The sequence below is a fragment of the Notamacropus eugenii genome, chromosome 2 (assembly GCF_028372415.1).
Source record: "Notamacropus eugenii isolate mMacEug1 chromosome 2, mMacEug1.pri_v2, whole genome shotgun sequence".
In the NCBI taxonomy this organism is placed as follows: Eukaryota; Metazoa; Chordata; class Mammalia; order Diprotodontia; family Macropodidae; genus Notamacropus; species Notamacropus eugenii.
Genome location: NC_092873.1, coordinates 138,709,046 through 138,729,608, shown reverse-complemented (window position 1 = coordinate 138,729,608; position 20,563 = coordinate 138,709,046). Strand labels below are relative to the sequence as shown.

The 20,563-nt window shown below is 36.1% G+C and overlaps 1 protein-coding gene across 1 annotated transcript in view; it reads right to left on the bottom strand.

The window, feature by feature from the left end:
• COL19A1 (collagen type XIX alpha 1 chain) overlaps window positions 1–20,563 on the bottom strand; it is a 408,633-nt gene that overhangs the window by 291,071 nt on the left and 96,999 nt on the right. The window contains exons 12-13 of the mRNA XM_072642569.1: window positions 12,837–12,881; window positions 9,474–9,518 (exon numbers count right to left, since the gene is read on the bottom strand). Of these exons, the coding sequence (XP_072498670.1) occupies window positions 9,474–9,518; window positions 12,837–12,881 (90 nt within the window). The remainder of the gene's footprint in view (window positions 1–9,473; window positions 9,519–12,836; window positions 12,882–20,563) is intronic.

The following is a 20,563-nucleotide window of genomic DNA, read 5'->3' as shown; positions in this document are numbered from 1 at the left end:
TTAGTTTTTTTAAAAAAAACACAAATTATCAGTTAAAATATGAAAAAGTGTGAGTTCTCTAATAACTACATTAATGAAAAAGCACAAATATGCTTTACACATTAAACTGGCAAAGATACTTTAAAATTCTAAATTTAAAATAATTAAAAATTACAACTTCCTTTCTGTCATTCTTAGCTTTCTTTACTAGTTTCATCATTTATAACATTTGCTCAGAATGAAGCAGTCAAGTAAATTTAAAGGCTTTTTTAAAAAGTTTTTAAAAAAGCTATATAAACAAAGAAAAGAAGAAGATCAAAGAGAGAACAGTACTGCTGATCAAGGAAGGAAGGATGGTGATAGCTGACAGAGAGAAGGCAGAGCTATTCATTTTAATTTTGCTTCTGTTTTCTCTGTTAAAGGAACTCATCTTTGGACTAGAAAAACAAAGCAAAAATTGATTACAGGGAACACATATACAAAATAAGTAGGAAAAGAGTACCACATAAGATATGCTTTTCATTAGTTCAATTCAGTAGACCAAGATAAAATACATTTTTAGTCACAGAAATAACTGTCTGCTATGATTATTGAGTCACTTGGAAGTATTTGAAAGATCCTGAAAAATAAAAGAAGTGCTACAGAATTCAAGAATGTTGTACTACTTTTCAAAATGGAGATGGAACGCAATCTGCAAGCTACACAATTGCAAGCAAAATCAAATGTACTATTAAAGGGATGGTTTAATTAACATTTAGAAAAGGAATCAGTATCATAAAGATCTTGCACTACTTCAGCAAGAACAGGTCATGCCAAACCAACTTCATTTCCTTTTATGATAGTTATTATGCCATAAGAGCAAGGAAACATTGTAGATACCTAGACTGTAGCATACTCAGATTTAGACTTTTGATAAAGCCTATCCTGCTAATCTTGTGAACAATGTGGAGAAATGTGGATTAAACAACAGTATTAGGTAGATTCAGAACTAGTTGAATGGCCAGAACTATTATTAGTTTGTTGACAACTTGGTCACCTCTTTCCAGAATCTGTACTATGCAACATATTTTTCAACTGTTTAGAAAAAAAAGCAGAAAGCATGTTTATTGAATTTGCAGATAACGTAAAACTATTAAAAATACCTCAACATACTAGATGACAGAATCAGTATTCAAAAAATGCTGATCATTTGGAAGCTTGGGTCAAATAAAATTGGGGAAATATCCTGAAATTCAATAGTTATAAATGTGAAGTCATACACATATTGATTAATTGTTTTTAAAAAATCAAGCACACAAGCTCAAGATGAAGAGGGCATAACTGAAGAATAGGTGAAATGAAAAAGAACAGGAGGTACTAATGGATTCAAGCTTAATATGAGTAAGCAATGTGATATGGAAACCAAGAAAATTAATATGATCTTAATCTGTATTAAGAGAGATGTCACACCCATGAATGAGGAGGTGATCAGCCCACTGAACTATGCCTTGATCAAGCCACATCTGAAGCATGATGTTCACTTCTGGATGTCAAATTTTAAGAAGCAAACTAATAACATGGAGAATGTACGGAGCAAGGCAAAAAAGAAAAACATAGTGAAGTGCCTGGAGTTGAAACCATATGAAGAACAGATGAAAGAACAGGGATTTTTAGCCTAAGAAAAAGACTTAGAGTAGGTGTTCTTTAATCTTTTTATGTCTTGACAGTCTGCTGAAACTTTTATATCCCATCTCAGAAAAATGTTTTTAAATGTATGAAATAAAATACATAGGGTTACAAAGGAAAAGGTTGTGTTGGAATACAATTATCAAAACCTTTTTTAGAAAACAGCTTCACATTAAAAATTCTTGGGAAAATTGGATAACACTATGGCAGAAACTGGGCATAGACCAATATCTTACACCATTTACCAAGATAAGGTCAAAATGGATACATGACCTAGATAGAAAGAGAGAGATTGTAAGAAAATTTAAAGAACATGAAACATATTGCTTATCAGATTCATGGAAAGGCTAACAATTTATAAATAAACAAGTGATAGCAAAGTTAGGTTTAAAATGGATAACTTCAAATACGCTAAATTTAAAAAGGTTTTGTACAAATAAAATAAATATAGCCAAGGTCAGAAGGAAAGCAGAAAATTGGTTCCTCTTAACCCTAAAAATCTATGATCTTCTGAAATCCTACTTTAAAAAAATAGAATTTTAGCAAAAGCAATTGCTTCAAAAACTAGTTCTTATAATGGTGCTGATATTTGCTTTTTGTTTTCATATTAATGCCTCCCTCTTAATATGGAAAAAACCCCTACAGCTCTGATGTTTTTCCTAAGGTATACAAGCTGTAAATTTGACCCAGATATATACTCAGTTCATATAATAATTGACAAATAGTCATTGTCAGAAAAGAACTCTTTGCATCCATTAGCATTATATACCTGAAGCTCTGCCTCACCTAAATCCAATTCACTTGCAAGTCAAGACATCACTCTCCCGATGTCATCAGTCCTCTTCAAGAACTGTGAAATTTGCAGTCAGTCAAAGGGCCCCACTAGGATTTAGAGAGCCACATATGGCCTTAATACCGCAGATTCCCTACCCCTGACTACATCATTCAATAATGAACCCCCATAAAAGTTAGCTCTGTCTTTCCCTCATAGTTCCCATAACCTAAAAGAAACCTAAAGTCAGCTCAAAAATTTAAAACAGATATTGTACCACATTGACATTGGGATATAAGGTGGTGCTATAGGATGGTGAATGTGTCCAATTCCCTGCTTTTTTTTGTTTGTTTTAATCTATTCTACTGGTCTTTGGGTGGATAATTATGTACTCTGCTTATCAAAGTTGGGGCAAGGGTGTGCCATAGCCTCCCTTTTCTCTAAAGAAAGGAACTGGTACACAGTGAAGCTGAATTTTTTTTTTAACCTGAATTTATGGTCAAGAGAAATAGCTAGGGGAGTGGAGCCAAGATGGTGGAGTAGAAAGACATACAAACACAGGCTCTCCCCACACAGCCCATAAAATACCTGTAGAAAGGGACTCTCAACAAATTTTGGAGCTGCAGAAGTGGAGAACAACAGAGTGGAGGAGATTTCCAGTCCAGGGTGACCTGAAAGGCCCATGGGAAATGTCAGTTGCACTGGATGAGGAGCAGAGCAAGGAGCCCAGCCCAGCCTTGGCTGCACAATGCACAGGCTCATGAACAGCCCTCAGGAGCAGAATCTCTAGTCATGGAATCCCCAGTCCCAGCAGCAGCAGGTTCACAGATCGTTCAACCCACAGGCGCCAAATGTCAGTGATGGGTTTTTTTCATCTGGCCAGAAAGGGAGAAGGGACTTTCCATAGCTCTGGCCTTAGGCAGTGGCTGCAGAGGCCACTGCAGGCAGCAGCAGTTCCCATTTCAGCCCCTACAGTGGCCTGAATCTATTGTTGGATTGTAAAACCCCTGGGGGCACTGAGGAGCTAATTATTACCTTGGCCCTATCTAGAGACCCTGAGGGAGCTGGTCTTTGTCTCACACTGAATGGCGGCCCTGCCCCCACAGCTTGACTGAATCCCAGCTCCCCAGTGCTGGTTTGGCAGAACTGGAGGCCAGGGGACTGTGGAGAGGAAACTCTGCTAAGATTCTGGGCATAAAAATCCCTTCCTGCTTCCAGACCAGTGTACACACTTGATTGTGCCACCTTGGAGGAACTGAGATTTCACAGAAAAATCCAAAAGGCAAGTAACTGGTTGGGAAAATGCCCCAAAATGGGGAAAAATATAAGACTATAGAAGGTTGTTTCTTGGTGAACAGATATCTCCTCCCATCCTTTTGGATGAAGAAGAACAATGCTTACCATCAGGGAAAGACATAAAAGTCAAGGCTTCTGTATCCCAAACATCCAAAATAAATATCCAATGGTCTCAGGCCATGGAAGAGATCAAAAAGGATTTTGAAAATCAAGTAAGAGAGGTGGAGGAAAAACTAGGAAGAGAAATGAGAGCGATGCAAGAAAAGCATGAAAAGCAGGTCAACACCTTGCTAAAGGAGACCCAAAAAAATGCTGAAGAAAATAACACCTTGAAAAATAGGCTAACTCAACTGGCAAAAGAGGCTCAAAAAGCCAATGAGGAGAAGAATGCTTTCAAAAGCAGAATTAGCCAAATGGAAAAGGAGGTTCAAAAGCTCACTGAAAAAAATAGTTCTTTCAAAATTAGAATGGAATAGATGGAGGCTAATGACTTTATGAGAAACCAAGAAATCACAAAACAAAAACAAAACCAAAAGAGTGAAAAAAATGGAAGATAATGTGAAATATCTCATTGGAAACACCACTGACCTGGAAAATAGATCCACGAGAGACAATTTAAAAATTGTGGGACTACCAGAAAGCCATGATAAAAAAAAGACCCTAGACATCATCTTTCATGAAATTATCAAGGAAAACCACCCTGATATTCTAGAACCAGGGGGCAAAATAAATATTGAAAGAATCTACCAATCACTGCCTGAAAGAGATCCAAAAAGAGAAACTCCTAGGAACATTGTGGCCAAATTCCAGAGTTCCCAGGTCAAGGAAAAAATACTGCAAGCAACTAGAAAGAAACAATTCAAGTATTGTGGAAATACAATCAGGATAACACAAGATCTAGCAGCTTCTACATTAAGGGATCGAAGGGCGTGGAATGGGATATTCCAGAAGTCAAAGGAACTAGGACTAAAACCAAGAATCACCTACCCAGCAAAACTGAGTATAATACTTCAGAGGAAAAAATGGTCTTTCAATGAAATAGAGGACGTTCAAGCATTCTTGATGAAAAGACCAGAGCTAAAAAGAAAATTTGACTTTCAAACACAAGAATGAAGAGAAGCATGAAAAGGTAAACAGCAAAGAGAAGTCATAAGGGACTTACTAAAGTTGAACTGTTTACATCCCTACATGGAAAGGCAATATTTGTAACTCTTGAAACTTTTTTCAGTATCTGGGTAGTTGGTGGGTTTACACACACACACACACACATACACACACACACACAGAGCACAGAGTGAATTGAATAGGATGGGATCATATCTTAAAAAAATGAATTTAAGCAGTGAGAGAGAAATTTATTGGGAGTAGAAAGGGAGAAATGGAATGGGGCAAATTGTCTCTCATAAAAGAGGCAAGCAAAAGACTTTTCAGTGGGGGGAAAAAGGGGAGGTGAGAGAAAAAACATGAAGTTTACTCTCATCACATTCCACTAAAGGAAGGAATAAAATGCACACTCATTTTGGTATGAAAACATATCTTACAATACAACAAAGTGGGGGAGAAGGGGATAAGCAGAGTGGGGGGGATGATGGAAAGGAAGGCAATGGGAGGAGGGAGCAATTTGAAGTCAACACTCTTGGGGAGGGACAGGATCAAAAGAGAGAATAGAAGCAATGGGGGGCAGGATAAGATGGAGGGAAATATAGTTAGTCTTACACAACATGACTATTATGGAACTCATTTGCAAAACTACACAGATATGGCCTATATTGAATTGCTTGCCTTCCCAAAGGGAATGGGTGGGGAGGGAGGGATGAAGAGAAGTTGGAACTCAAAGTTTTAGAACAACTGTTGAGTATTGTTCTTGCAACTAGGAAATAAGAAATACAGGTAAAGGGGTATAGAAAATTATCTTGCCCTACAGGACAAAAGAGAAGATGGGGATAAGGGAAGGGAGGGATGTTAGAAAGGAGGGCAGATTGGTGATAGGGGCAATTAGAATGCTCGGCATTTTGGGGTGGGGGGAGGGAAATGGGGAGAAAATTTGGAACCCAAAATTTTGTGGAAATGAATGTTAAAAACTTAAATAAATAAATTTAAATTTAAAAAAGAGAGAAATAGCTAGGTTTTGTGTATGTGTGTGTGCACATGTGTGTGTGTTTAATAAAAACAACTGCAGATTAAAATGTCCATAGGTCTATTTTTCTTCCATCTTACCTTTTACCTAAGCATTGATTTGACAGAATTATGGGCTTCATCTTTAATTTGTTGAATATCTGCAATTGTTGCTGAGTGCTGATGTTTCACATCTGTAGCTGTCAATGAGATCATCATTATCACACAGCAAGTTCCTTTGGCTCCTTCTTGGACAATGACTGACAATGACGCTTCTATGCAAAATCAATCAGGTAGAAAAACAGCACTTCAGTGTTGCTTTCTACACTCATTTGGATTCTATGAAGGCAAGAGATTTCTCCATTTGACCTTTATTCAAGATCATAAAAGAGATGTAGATTTTTATAGTAACATATTTTAATGTTTTTGTATAGCTGGTGTTTTTGATATTTGAGTTGATTTCATTTTCAGATTAAAAGATGCGATAGCTTCATACACAAAATTTCCTGGAACAATCTTACTTTACAATTCACAGATTGAAGCACTTAGAATAGCTGATTTTAAACACTACTAAGAAATGACTTAATGAAGAGTAATAAGATGGACAAAGGAGAAAGCTGGATGACTTTAACATTGTACACAAGATTCATGTATTTTTTCTATAAATGTCTAAAAATCAAATTTGTGTTATCTTTGGGAAAAGGTATATTATAAGCACTTTGAGTTTCTTTCTTAGAGTTACCCAATAATATGTGATTAGCATGACTGTAACACTTGGAATTTCTAAGGAAAGATAAAGCATCAGTTTCACTATAGCAAGTTTATCATCTTTATCCCAGCAGTGTCTAGATTAGAATATTGTGGATATTTAACGAATGCTTGTTCACTTGATTTGACTTTATCTTAATAAACTGATTGGAAACACCAAAAATTTCTAATTAATACATAATACCAAATTAAAAGGAGAAAAAGAGGTATTTCAAATAATTAGAAAATAACATTTCATTTCCAAAGGCAGCCTTTTTGAAGTGTAAGAATTACAATAGGAATGATGCAGCTGGCTACAAACTATTGTCTTGAATTATAATAAGGTTGTCTTTAACTTTTGATGCCTCATTTCCTTCTGATCACCTCCATAAACACTTTTCACCTCCCAGGAAAGCTAAGAATATGAGACAAACCATACACATTGTCATTTACCCTATATGGAAAACCTGGAGGGAGATCTGTAAACTAAAGATTCCTTGTTTTGTTTGCCCAGGAGTAGGTTATTACCTCTTGAAATCAAATGTGCACATAAAACACAAAAAGAGCTCCTTAGAGATGGGTTTAATGATTTGGTGCCTCTTTAAATTACGGAGATTCTGTCAATTCTTTTTATTTATTCTGATGCTTTTTAATACAGGCAAAACACATTGATAAATCAGTAACATAAGGAAGGAAAGCTTTATACTTAAATTCTGTGCTTGGAATCAGGGGTGTTCTAGTGCAGAAATACAGGGCTCCCTCAACAAAGTGACCCATTTAAAAAAAAGTAGCTCATTTGAAACAGGCATCATTTAATGGAGTGCTCATACATTATGCAACTATCACAATTTCTTACAGATGTTTGCTGCACTTAATAAATCTAACAGTAATTACCATGGAGCTTACAAAACATAAGTTGCTTACCTTGTAATTATAATACATGTTCAGGCATTACATAGAAGAGCCATTAGGGAAGCAAATTGCTAATGGATACCAAGAAATTTAAATATATACAGTCAGAAATTCACAGTGGAAGTGCACTGAATTTCACAGTTCAGAGTTCTGGGTTGGAATCCTGACTCTAATACTTACTTGTTATGGACAAGCCTCAGTTTTCACTTGTGTAAAATGGGGATAATAATATTCACACTGGCTACCTCACAAGACTATAGTCAAGAAACTGGTAAATCTTAAAGTAGTATAAAAATATGATTTTTACTGATCAATAATAAATACTGCTTATTTAAGGAAGATAAGTCCACCCTTGGATTACATATTCCAATTCCTATTCCTCTTTCAAGAGAAGGCAAAGGGCTCAAAACTCAAATCAGCTCATTTTTCTGTTTTCTGTTTAGTGACTCTTGGGGAGCAGTGAAAAAACAATATCTAAGCACAAAAACTGAACAAACTGCTATGAATTTGTTGTATGTAGATTTTGAAAAATGTATTATCAATGTATTATCAATGACTATTGCAATTGTTGTCATTGATAGTAAACACTTGTCACAATAAATTATCAGCAAGTTTACAATGACCTATGTAATTAACTGCTTCTAATGACCATATATGTATTGTTATGTGAAACAATAATTGCTAGAAAATATATTGTTATGAGTACTATATCAATCAACAAGCATTTATTAAACACCTGCTCTATTTCAGTCATTCTAATAGGTGCTGGGGATACAAAAAAAAACCCATGAAATAGTCCCTGCCTTCAAAGGGCTTATATCAGGGAGAAAATATATACATATATAAGTAAATAAAAAATGAACATGAGCTACTCTGGACAGAAAGGCATTAGCATCTACTGCGGGGGGTGGAAAAAGGAGAGGACTCACGTCTGAGTTGACATTTGAGCTTTGAAGGAACTTAAGAATTCTAAGAGATAGAAGTGAGGAAAAGAATGAAATCTAAGCAAGGTACAGCTTGAACAAAGCCATGGAGAAAAATGGAATGTTCTATGTAAGGACTGTCAAGAAAACCAATTCAGTTGAATTATAGAAAGCTTACAAAGGATTAAGCCTACAAAGTTGTTTGGAATCAGGTTACAAAGGGCTTTAAATGTCAAATAGTGGAGTTTACATTTGATCCTTGAACCACTAGCATTTACTGAATAGGTAAGCAAAACTGTCAGACTTGTATATTAGTGATCATCATCAACAACAACAGTAAACATTTATTAAGCACTTACTGTGTACTTAATGGTCACAGGTAGGTGGCTCAATGGATCAAAGATTGGTCCTGGAGTCAGGAAGATCTGAGTTTAAATCTGGTCCCACACATTTACTAGCTCTATGATCCTGGGTAAGTCACTAAACTTCTCTTAGCCTTAATTCACTAGGGAAAGAAATGGCAAACGATTCCAGTATCATTGTTAAGAACATCCCCTGGACAGTATTGGAATGCTATGGTCCGTTGGCATGCTATGGTCCATAGGGTCACAAAGAGTTGGACATGATTGAACAGCTAAAGTGTGTCTAGCACCAGGCTAAAGGCCCCTTGGATACAAAGAAAGGCAAAAACATGACTCAAGAAGTTTACGATCTAATGGAAAAGACAACATGCAAACAATTATGCACATAAAAGATATATGCGATGGAGAAGGAGACAAGTTGTGCAGAGGATGATTTTGAAAGGGAATCAATCATAGTATTTAGCATATTTTTGTAGAAGTACAGAATACCATTCAAAGAAAATGAGAATGATCTGTTATAATCTTTTAAGACTTGAATTGGTCTAACTTAATTGGAATCATATTTTTATTATTACTGAACAATTAACCAGTTTTATATAGAAAGCAGAATACAAATGAAATGGTTTGTTTTGAGGGCTAAAAAATAACCAAATAACATACAAATACTTACTACTAAAAAGTTTCTTTTAAAAAAATCCTTACCTTCTCACCAACTTCTCCTTTTCTTCCTTCAAAGCCATGCTCTCCCTGTTGTAAAGAAATGTAGCACATGTAAGAATACTGCCTCAATACTTGAAAAAATTCAATTCAATGTAGTTTAACAGAGAGCAACAGTTTTATAGGTGTGGGTGCTTTCTTCCTGATATAGACAGGAACCCTTCCAGACCTTAGTAGATAGCTTTCAGGAACTGCTCGGGCCAGAAAATTAATCACCTGGTGATTAATCACCAACTTTGGATGATGAGCTTGTCCTAACTTGGCCAACCTCATCTTCAGGTGAGACTTAAAATAAATTTGTCCTTAGGCCTACATTCCAAAAATTTGCAGCTTTGTGATGTGGTAGAAGTTATACTCTCTTGGTATAATATTAAAAAACTCATGGTTGTCTGCACATCATTATAAAGCACCGAAGCATGAATGACTTCAGTGGAGGATGAAATATACATAGACTCACTCTCCCTTTTTCTGTTCCCTTCCCTCCCTCCTTTCCTCTCTCTTTCTCAGAGAGAGAGGGGGGGGGGAAGAGAGAGAGAGAGAGAGAGAGAGAGAGAGAGAGAGAGAGAGAGAGAGAGAGAGAGAGAGAGAAAGCATGTGTGTTTATGGAATGGATAAATGTTTTGGTAATATAGTATTTTTAAAAGAATTAGTACTTTTAATTTACAGATAGAGTAAGTTCAAAGGTGACAATTTCATTCAAAGCACCCAAAAAAAAGAAAACCCCCAAAATGGGTTTTCTCATGAGTAAAGTTGGTAAGAGCAAAAGAAGAATCTGTTGCATAGTGGAATTCTCTGGAGATTCCACACCAACTGTATATTTGCCAGCTATTGCCACCTTGATCTTCCACTAGACTTCATATTCTTCATGTCTAAGATGGAAATCTTCCTCTCAAAACTCGACTGTCCCTCATCCTCACTCAAGGAGGCTCCAATGCAACAAAATTTCTCATATGTAATGGGGGTGATCCCTAGAGAAGGACAGGCAGTCTGGCTCTTTGATAAGGATATGCACTTTGTTGAGATGATATAGAACCCCTCATCACTGGTGAACCATGAAGGACTGCATTGTGTATCCTTAACGCTTAGCCCAATGCACAACAGATGGTCAACATTTCATGAACATTTGTTACTTGAGTGCTACTACTACTAATATCTTACTTTTATATAGCACTTACTATACATCAGGTACTGTGATAAACATTTTACAGTTATTATCTCATTTGATCCTCATACCCACCCTGGGAAATAGGTGCTGTTATTATCCCCATTTTACAGGAAAAAAACAGGCCATCAGATGTTTAGTGACTTGCCCAGGTCACATAGCTAGTATTGAATTGAATTAAAAGAGGACAACTCTTATTCTTTGCTGAAACTCCTGAGCATAATTACCATTTTGTAATCCTACAAAGATATTTTATATGTGTCAATGGCAGGAATAGACTATAGAAAGAAGTACGGTGCTAAAAAGCAGGGTAGACAGTCAACAAATATTTGAAGAATGAATCAACAAATGAAGAAAGAGAAAGAAAAACTTTTTCCCTTCCCCTTTTTTTAGATCTTTGAGAACATGTTACTTGGTTTCATGAAAATTAAAAGATGAATAAGAAATGTATTAGAAAATAATCTGTTAGATATACTCTGGTAGGTCATACTGGTAGAAAGCAAGTGAAGGTTGAGCATTTTGCTTCAGAAGATAGAAGTCTACTTTTCATTCCTGGAATACAGACTTTAACCTCACCACTTAAAGTAAGCTGCCATCTAAGCTACTTAATGCCTCCAGCACATCAGCCATCCCAGTCAGCATGATGCAGCCACCAGAAACAGCTGCTGGAAAGTCCAAAGTTATTTCCCAGAAGATAAATCTACATGTCCCTTGGCTTGGAATTTGACTCTTGGCTACAGCACATTCTGTATCAATGAATGATTTTGCCAAGAAACACTGTGAAGAAATTCAAGTCCTCCCATTTTACCCTTGCCATTTCTGGCTTCTTCATACTCAGTCATGTCTAAAGACAGATGTGTTTGACGGGGGGAAAAAGTCATAACAGGAAGTAGCTAAGGACCTTTTCAAAATGACAACTTGCAGCAATTCTGGCATATTACTGAAGAGACCTGTGAAACTTATCTGCATCCCGGAAACTGTTCCCTTAGCTCCTGCAGACACTTCACACTCCATCAATAATGTTCTCCCCTGCCTTGGTGTGGTTTGTGCAATGGTATGACAGCTGGTATAACAAGAAGTACCTTACCTATTTTTTTCTTGGTTACCAGAATAAAGCACTCACAGAACTTCTAGTAATTCAAAGTCATCTATAACCATGCTCCTTCCCTCCGAAATCTACATCATCCCTTAGCAAATAGCTAGTCAGAGGTTCTCATAAAATAAAATATGTATAAGTAGATTCAGTTATCCAGTCACTGCTGGAACTCTTCTCAACCCTCATGGAGATGCACCCTGGCAACTGCCACTTTAGCGGCTACAATCATAGGTGCTAAAGACCCAGGGAAAAAACATCTTGCCACCAAAATTCTTGGCATCATCAAATGATTCAATATCACAGACTGATAGATTATTTTATCATTGGAAATGACATTAAATGAGAGATGTTACAATTTGTTTTGCTGCTCTACACTAAGGACTACAAAACTCCTCCATCTGACTTGAAGCTAAATATTGCAAACAATTTGTCTGACCTCTATTAGAATGTGAGCTTCTTGAGAACAGGGACTATATTATTTTCTATTTGTTTCCCCAGTACTTAATACAGTGCTTTGCATATAACAAGTGGTTAACAATTTTTTATTCATTCATTCAAGATTACAAATCTCTTATTTCCAAGAGGATGTTCATGAAGGGGTTAATTTTCTATACTTTCTTTGATATTTTCAAAGTATTTTATTCATTTGGCATCATTGTGCTGAGTTTGTCCTGATACAAATTTTGAGATCAGAAGCTTGTTTCAGATAATCAAATACAGGAACATGATTAGGAAAATGTTAGATTCCAGCTTGAATTTCAGTCTCTGGCTGGGTTCATTAAAGGCATAGAGCAGTTCTAAAGCTGATAAATTTATCCCTATGGGACAATGAATTCTGCCATTAGGGTGTTCTACAAAAAGGAGCATTATTAAAAATCACTGATGGGAGAAATGTCTAGAGTATGTCCTTTTGAGAGTGAGTCCTTTCAACACAAGTCTATTGGGAGAGAAGATATAAAAGTTTGTGGGTTTCTATAGGGGCTTTTGAAGAGATTTCATTATGTTAAATACAGTTCAAAATAATCTTGTTCTAATTTTAAGTGTTAATGATGGTTAAAAACTAAGTAGAATATTCAAAAATTATTTTCACCTTTTGACCAGGTGGTCCAGGGGCACCAAGCAAACCATCTTCACCCTGAAAAACATATAAGTAAATCATATATGTCACAAAAGACTAACATTAGATTTGTTGCTTATGATTGGGTCACATCAATATAATAAAAATGAGTATGCCACTTAAAATAATTGACAGATTTGGTGCTACATCAAACTGTCAACAGGATACTTTACAGAACTATATAAAATGACAAAAAAAATTCCCTTGGAAGAACAAAAATTCTAGATACTCAAGGGAAATCATGTGAAAAAAGTAGGAATCGGAGGACAGTAGCTAACTTCCAGACTTCAAATTATATTAAAAGCAGTAATCTTCAAAACAAGTGAGTAGTTAGAAAATTTTAAAAAGTAAATCAGCAGAATAAACTAGATAAGCAAATAGGATAAATAACTGAAATCAGTAATATATTAACTGATAAACTAGAAAACATAAATCACTTGGGAAAGAACTCCCTATCTGACAGAAATTTTTGTCAAAACTAGAAAGAAGTTTGGAAAAGGGGAGATTGAAAAGATATTTAGGAAATTAAATTAATATATGTGTACATATTGCCAAGAACAATTTCCCAGTGCATAGTTGGTCAATGGATGTGAATAAACAATTGCAATTGCTCCCAATTGCAAACCATTAACATTAATTGTGTTTCAAATCACTAATAAGGAGAGAAACACAAATCAGAACAACCCTGAGATTTCACCTCATACCCAGCAAACGGACAAAGATGACAAAAGATGGACATTTTCAAAGCAGAAAAATCCACCACCCTAAATACACTGTTGGTGCAGCTGTGAAACAGTCCGACCACTATGGAAAATAATTTAAATTATACTATAAAAGCAACTGAAATGTGCACACCTTTTGATATAGAGATGTAAATGCTTGGCATATGCCCCAAGGAGATCAAAGACAAAAGAAAGTTCCCATTATACCCCAAAATATTCATTGCAACATTTTTTTATGGTGGCGAAGAATTGAAAACTGAGTAGATACCCACTGAGTGGAGAATGGTTAAATAGACGATGTTATATTAATGCAGTGAACTATCACTGTGGCCCAAGACATAACAAATGTGGAGAAATCAGAAAAAAAACCAAGGAAGGTTTCTATGAACTGAAGCAGAGCAAAGTTAGCAAAACCAGGAAAATAATAGGCAAAACTATAATAATTCACGGAAAGTACAATAATACAAACTTGATTTTCATGTATATTTTAATGGATCAAACACTTTCCCACATAAGAATTGAGAAGATACACATCCCTTCCTTCATTGCAGAGGTAAGGGACTATGGATAGATTGTCAGACATTGACAATATACCTAACAGTTTTGCTGAACTGGTATTTTCCCCTCTTATTTTTAAGTTTTTTTTCTTTTACAAGGGAGGGTTCTTTGTGTAAGGAAATGAGAAGGGACACCTTCAGAAATGAATGTTATGCAAAATTAAAAGGCATCAGTTTTTAAAAGTACCTCAAAAAGGGCAAAAAAGAAGAGTAAGCTTTTAGTGAATAAGGCACTAGGACATTTAAAGTGAAACTTCGAGTTTCTACATAGGATTCTGTTGAGATATTCCCTTTTTTCTTCAGGTAGTACTCAAACCTATAAGACAGTGTTTGACCCAATAGGGTACATTTGTGTTTTAAAGGACACAAGGGTTCATAACTACTGATACCTGTGATTGCCTTTAATTTCAGACAACGTGATATTAAATGGACATAGGCAAAAATGAACAATTTTGGGGAAATTTAAATAGAAAAAAATCTATAATCTGGCCTTGTGCAAAAACAGTTTTTAGAACACACCTATCAGTCTTCATTTGCTGGAACTTTCTGATCTCTGACAAGACAGTTTATAAATTTGGAAAGTGACTGGATCTATGCATTAATTGGTATAGGGAACTCTCAGAGAAGGAACATTCTTTTCCAGTGCAGATCAGTACCTCCTCTACCATTTAAGATGTTAGGTACCTAAAGTAGCAGGGAGTCATTTGTTCAAAGTTACAGTCAGTATGTGCCAGAGGCAAAATCTGAACTGAGATCTTTCTGACCACACTATTCTGTGCTCCTGTTGGAAAAGAATAGAATATTTTCAGTTAAGTATTAGGAAGCTGTAGGTTTCCACTAAGGGCAGCTAGGAGGCACAGTAAAGTGCCAGGCCTGGAATTAGGAAGACCTGAATTCAAAGTCAGCCTGAGACACTTACTAGCTGTGTGACCCTGGGTAAGTCACTTAATGCTGTTTGCCTCAGTTTCCTCATCTGTAAAATGAGCTAGAGAAGGAAATGGCAAGCCACTCTATTTTTGTCAAGAAAATCCCAAATGGAATCGCTAAGAGGCAGAAACAACTTAACAATAACAGGTTCATGGTAACAATAATTTTCCTTGGTTTCTTGATCTTTAACCCACTGCAATTCAACTAAGCATCCTCCATGTGCTATGTCCTCAGCAATGGTGCTGGGAATACAAAGCGAAAAAAGGGAACAGTCCCTGTCCTCAAGGACCTTATAATTCTACTGGGGGCTAGGTAAAATATACAAAAACAACCCATTTCAATGGTTCTAAATACACGAATATTTCTATAGGCTTATCGATCTATCAACATACTTATTAAATATCTACTACATGCCAGGCACAGTGTTAGGTAGTGGGCATACCGAGACAAAAAAAAGATAAATTATTTTTGAAAAGGTGCTTTAATCAATCACTAAGACTGTAATATAAACTAAGAATGAGTAGAACTAGCTTATCACTAAGTATATTACCTTAGTTTAATTAAGTTTTGAAGGAAGAATAAAATATAATCCACTTATCTATGTAGTAAGTATCATTATAAATCTATTGCTATAATAGACCTGACAGAAGGGAATTCAATGCTGGTTTTCAGGTCTTTTCTAGTCTATCAGAAATTTGCATTTTCTGGCTTACTGGTTATAAGAACACTCTGAGTATCTGGTACCAGGAAACATTCCCATGGAAATGGAGCTTCTCTTACTCATTGCAGAAGTATGTCCACTTGTCCAAAAAGGACAGCATTACTTTAATTAGTTGGTCAATTTAATGTTTATATCATATTACAAGCTGCACACAATGACAAGATGTATGTAATCCAATGATGCAAACTGATCCAGTGCCAAAAATACTTTTGGAAAAAAATATTATAACAAATATCATTATACCCATGTCATTTTTTACATATTTGCTCATTACATGGGCGCCATGTATTTTAACTACTGATGCCCACTGTCTATCAGCCTAGGTCTACACAGAACTCATTCTAGATGTTCTGGTGGATATGACATTTCATTTTGTGTCTCCTGGCACTTACTTAGAATAGTGGTTGTACATACTGTGGGCCTTGGATAAATATTCTATCTAAATCTCTGAAATGCTGCCGTAAATTTTTTAACTGGGAACATGTGACTCCCCATAATCACAAAATATGGGTTTTAGAAAGAAGTTTGGAGATCATCTAGTTTATCCCTTTTATTCTACTTGTAAGAAAACTGAGGCCAAAACAAGGAAACTGACTTGGCAAAGGTCATGCACGCAGCAAGTAGAAAACCAGTTTCTAGAATTCAGGTTTCCTGGTCTCTGTCTTTCTAATGCAACTTTTATATAATTACAAATTCAAAGTTTTTCTTTCCTTTAATATCAGTCTTTGAAATTTTCTGACTGGAAATTGTCTAATATACAAATCCAAGTTCCATGAGGATAGTAAGGACTCCAGTGGTTATTTTCATGGGACAAGTTTTACTTCACATAATAAATGAAAAGTATAGACTAGTATGTCAATTTACAGGTGCGATATCTGGGGCTGAAAAAAATAAGGGCAGGGTCTCAGATCAATCACTTTCATAGGCATTCACCCTAGACATACTTCCAAATCTTATCACAAATTCACCTTTTCAAGACTACCCAAAGCAAATGATTTCTCCCAAAGAAGAGGCAGAAATAAGAAAGCATATATACAAATCTGAAGCTATGTCCATTCCTACTAACCAAAGGCTTAATTAGATTATCTATACCAATAAAGCAATACTACCCAAAGCAACAGGACCAATCACATCTCTATCAGCATTAGTAAGCATCCTTACTTCCTAGATATCCTGGCTAACCACCACATCTGCATACTGAAATAGTGCAACATAGTTCTTTGGTTTCCCATGGTTCCGCTGGGTTCTCCTGTTTACCATGTTAACAACAATTGTGACAAAAGTTTAGATATTCAAGATCTGGTCTCAAAAAGCTGTTCGTTTCCTCCTAGTTATTTTATCTGCAATTAGATGTGTTGTGATTGATCTGAGACCTTGTCCTGGTGGTCAAAGGGATAGGCTTCAGGCAGGGGTGGGAAACCTTGAGCTTTGAGGTTCTAGGTCCTCAAGTGCAGCCTTTTGACTGAATCCAAACTTCACAGAACAAATCCACCCCTGCACATTGCTGATTAAGAAAAAATAAATGCAAACTTTGCAAGTTGAAAAAAATGCAAATTTTCTATTCAATTTTTTTTACAAAAACATAATTTTTTTTAATATATATAAAACACAATAGCAACCAGAAAGAGCACACTTAAGGATTATTAATAATCCTTAACTGTTATCAAGTACTACTTAAGCCAAGTTTTATTTACAGGTTAAACACTTCACCTATTTTACAATTCAAAAGCATTTTCAAGGAGTTCTGAAGCATCAAGCTAGTTCGGTGCCAAAAAATCTTGACTTCTCTAACTAATAAAATTGCAGTGATTAGTTTGCACAGCCTTCCCCATCCCCACCCCCCACCCCACCACCCTACCCAACCAAATAAATGCTGCTCATTTTCTGACTCATCTGGCAAAAGAAAATAAGGAAAGAAAAGAATGCCTGTGTCTTCATTCTTATCCACTGGCCTTGCCAAATGTTACCAAAAGAGAGATATTAGTTATATAATAGCATAATGGGCACATTCCTGATCTCCCCCAACTTCCAGATTTTTAGCCATTCCAATGACTGCTTTTTCTTCCTTCTTATCAAGATTAGTTAACTGTACTATGAAATAAAATGCATCTCTTGTTACTGTTACAATCATCTCCTTGATATCCTGCTTCATCTGTTTTTGCTCTCCTATACAAGTTTGCCTTTATCTAAGGGAACCGTACTCCTTTCTAGGTCCAAACTCAATTTTCACCAGAATACAACTTTTAAAACATTCCTATAAATGGAACTTTATAAGGATACTAAACACATAGCTAGTTGTTTATTTTTTGGCGTTTTTTTTTTGTTTTTTTTTTGTTTTTTTTTACCACAGATGGGGATTACCATTGTTTAAAATAAAAGTAGACATAAAAATAGATACATAAACAAACTCAGTTCAAGAAAACCAAATCCTCCATACAATACAGTGTCAAAAAGTAACCTGTGTTACTATTGTTTTGTTAAGTGAGGTTGATAAGAGTGAAGGACTAAGGTATGTAATGCTAACTCTTGCTACCGAGTGAAAACGTTCAGAGCTATTTCTATATTCCCGTTAATCCATCTTCTGCCAGACATGGGGCTCCCACTAAACAAAGATCTTCAGTAAGTCATAGTCTAGGTGGGACCAGTGCTTCTCCATCCTCTTCCAAAGATGTTCTGACTTACCAGCAGTCACTTAACTCCCTCAAAAAGAAAGTAACTTCTCAGTCGGTTAAAGACTGGGCATTAACAGTTATCAATCTCTAACCCCCACCAAAAATTCATTAAAATTCTCCATGAGAGCTCATTCACTGGGGGTTACTCCAGATCAATGGATTTCTGATTCTTAGGTAATAGTCATGGATCAAATATGAATGATACTCAATTCACTTCCATCAATCAATCAATCAATCATCAAGCATTTATTAAGCACCTAGTATGTTCTAGCTACTGACACAGACAAAAATGAAATAGTGTCTGATTTCACTGGGTTTGCATTATTTTGGGAGATATAGTGCCATAAAAACAATTCCCTGATTAACATGTAGTAGTAATAGTAGTAGTAGTAATAGCAATAGTAGAAGTATAGCTATAAGACAATTTACTGATATGTGAGTTAGTTTTGCCAAACTGCTTTTCTCTCCCTTTCCTTTCTGTGTTCATTCTTCCTTAGAGAGAATGGTTCTTTGAGTTGGGGAAGGGAATGGCTATATCTGCAAGTAAAGATTTTGTAAAAACAAAAGTTATTTATCATTTCTAAATGAACCCTGAGGTTAGTCAAAATTGGGGGTAGCTATGTGACACAGTGGATAAGTGCACCAGTCCTAGAGTCAGAAGACCAGACCTCAAATCTGGCCTCAGACACTTGCTAATCATGTGACCTGGGACAAGTCACTTAACCCTGTTTGCCTCAGGTTCCTCTCCTGTAAAATGAGCTAGAGAATGAAAATGGAAAGGGCAAATCACTTTTTCCCAGGAAAACCTCAACTGCAGTCATGATGGGTTGGACACAACTGAAAATGAGGGAATAACAATGAAAAGGCAATATTGGAAGAACTATAGAAAAAAAGCACACCAATATATCTTTGGCAGAGATGTGAATTGGTTTAACTATTCTGGAAGGCAATTTGGAACTATGCTTTAAAAATAATTAAAATATCCATGACCTAGAGATGCTACTGCTAGTTAGGTATATGCCCCAATGAGTTAGTTCAAAGACAGAAATGTCACATATATGTCACATATACTCATAGTGGCATTTTTTGTAGTAGCATATCGTCATCAAATTGAATTTATATATTATGTGACAGTTGTTGCACACACACACACACACACACACACACACACACACACACACACACATATATATACATAAACAAAATAAATGCAAGGGAACAGGGGTGGGTTGAACTCCAAACATATACTGTGCTCCTTCTCACCACTCCATACACCATGGATGTCCCTCCACCACTCAGATCACTCTGACACCATGTTCAGCTCCAACATCCCCTGGATCTCATTTCTCTCTCCCATCTATCCATCCATCCTACTTTATGTTTAGCCCCCTTCTGACTTTCTTGCAGAACCTCTTTTAATAGGTTATTCTCACCCTCTTTCAGATCTCATTCTCAGCCTCCCTGGGCCACCTCAGGACCACCCAATTTTCATTTTTTTGTTTACTTTTAGTTGCTTAGACTCTTCAGTGCTCAGTTTCACCTCTATTTCCATCCTCCCAGAGCCCATATCACAGAGCCCTTACAGCATGCTCAGTGTTTAGCTGTTCATACTCAGTCATTTTCATGCTCATGACTATTTGCTTGGCCTTTGTGCATGTGTTGGATAACTTTTGTGAAACTCCTGGTTTATCCTGAAAAAAACTGTGCTAACATTTGCACTCATGTTATAAAAACAATGATGGGTAAAACTGCTGACACCTTAGAGAGAATCAAGGAAGAGGAATCAGACTGAACTAGCAATTATCATTTTCTTCACTGCCACAGACATCTTTTTTAAAAGTCAGTTTTGCTTAAGACTGTCTTTGAAAAAGTAATACAATTATTAACTTTATTAAATTTCTACTCTTGACTATATGTCTTGTCAATGTTCTATGTGAAGAAGTGGGAAGTATACATAAAGCACTTTTAATATGCACCAAAGTGACAATGTTTGCCTTGAGGATAAAAACTAGTGTGATGGGGTGCCTTTTTTCTCCATAGGACACCATTTTTACTTGAAAGAACCAAATATGACAGGCAAACTCTAGTTATCTGGACTTGG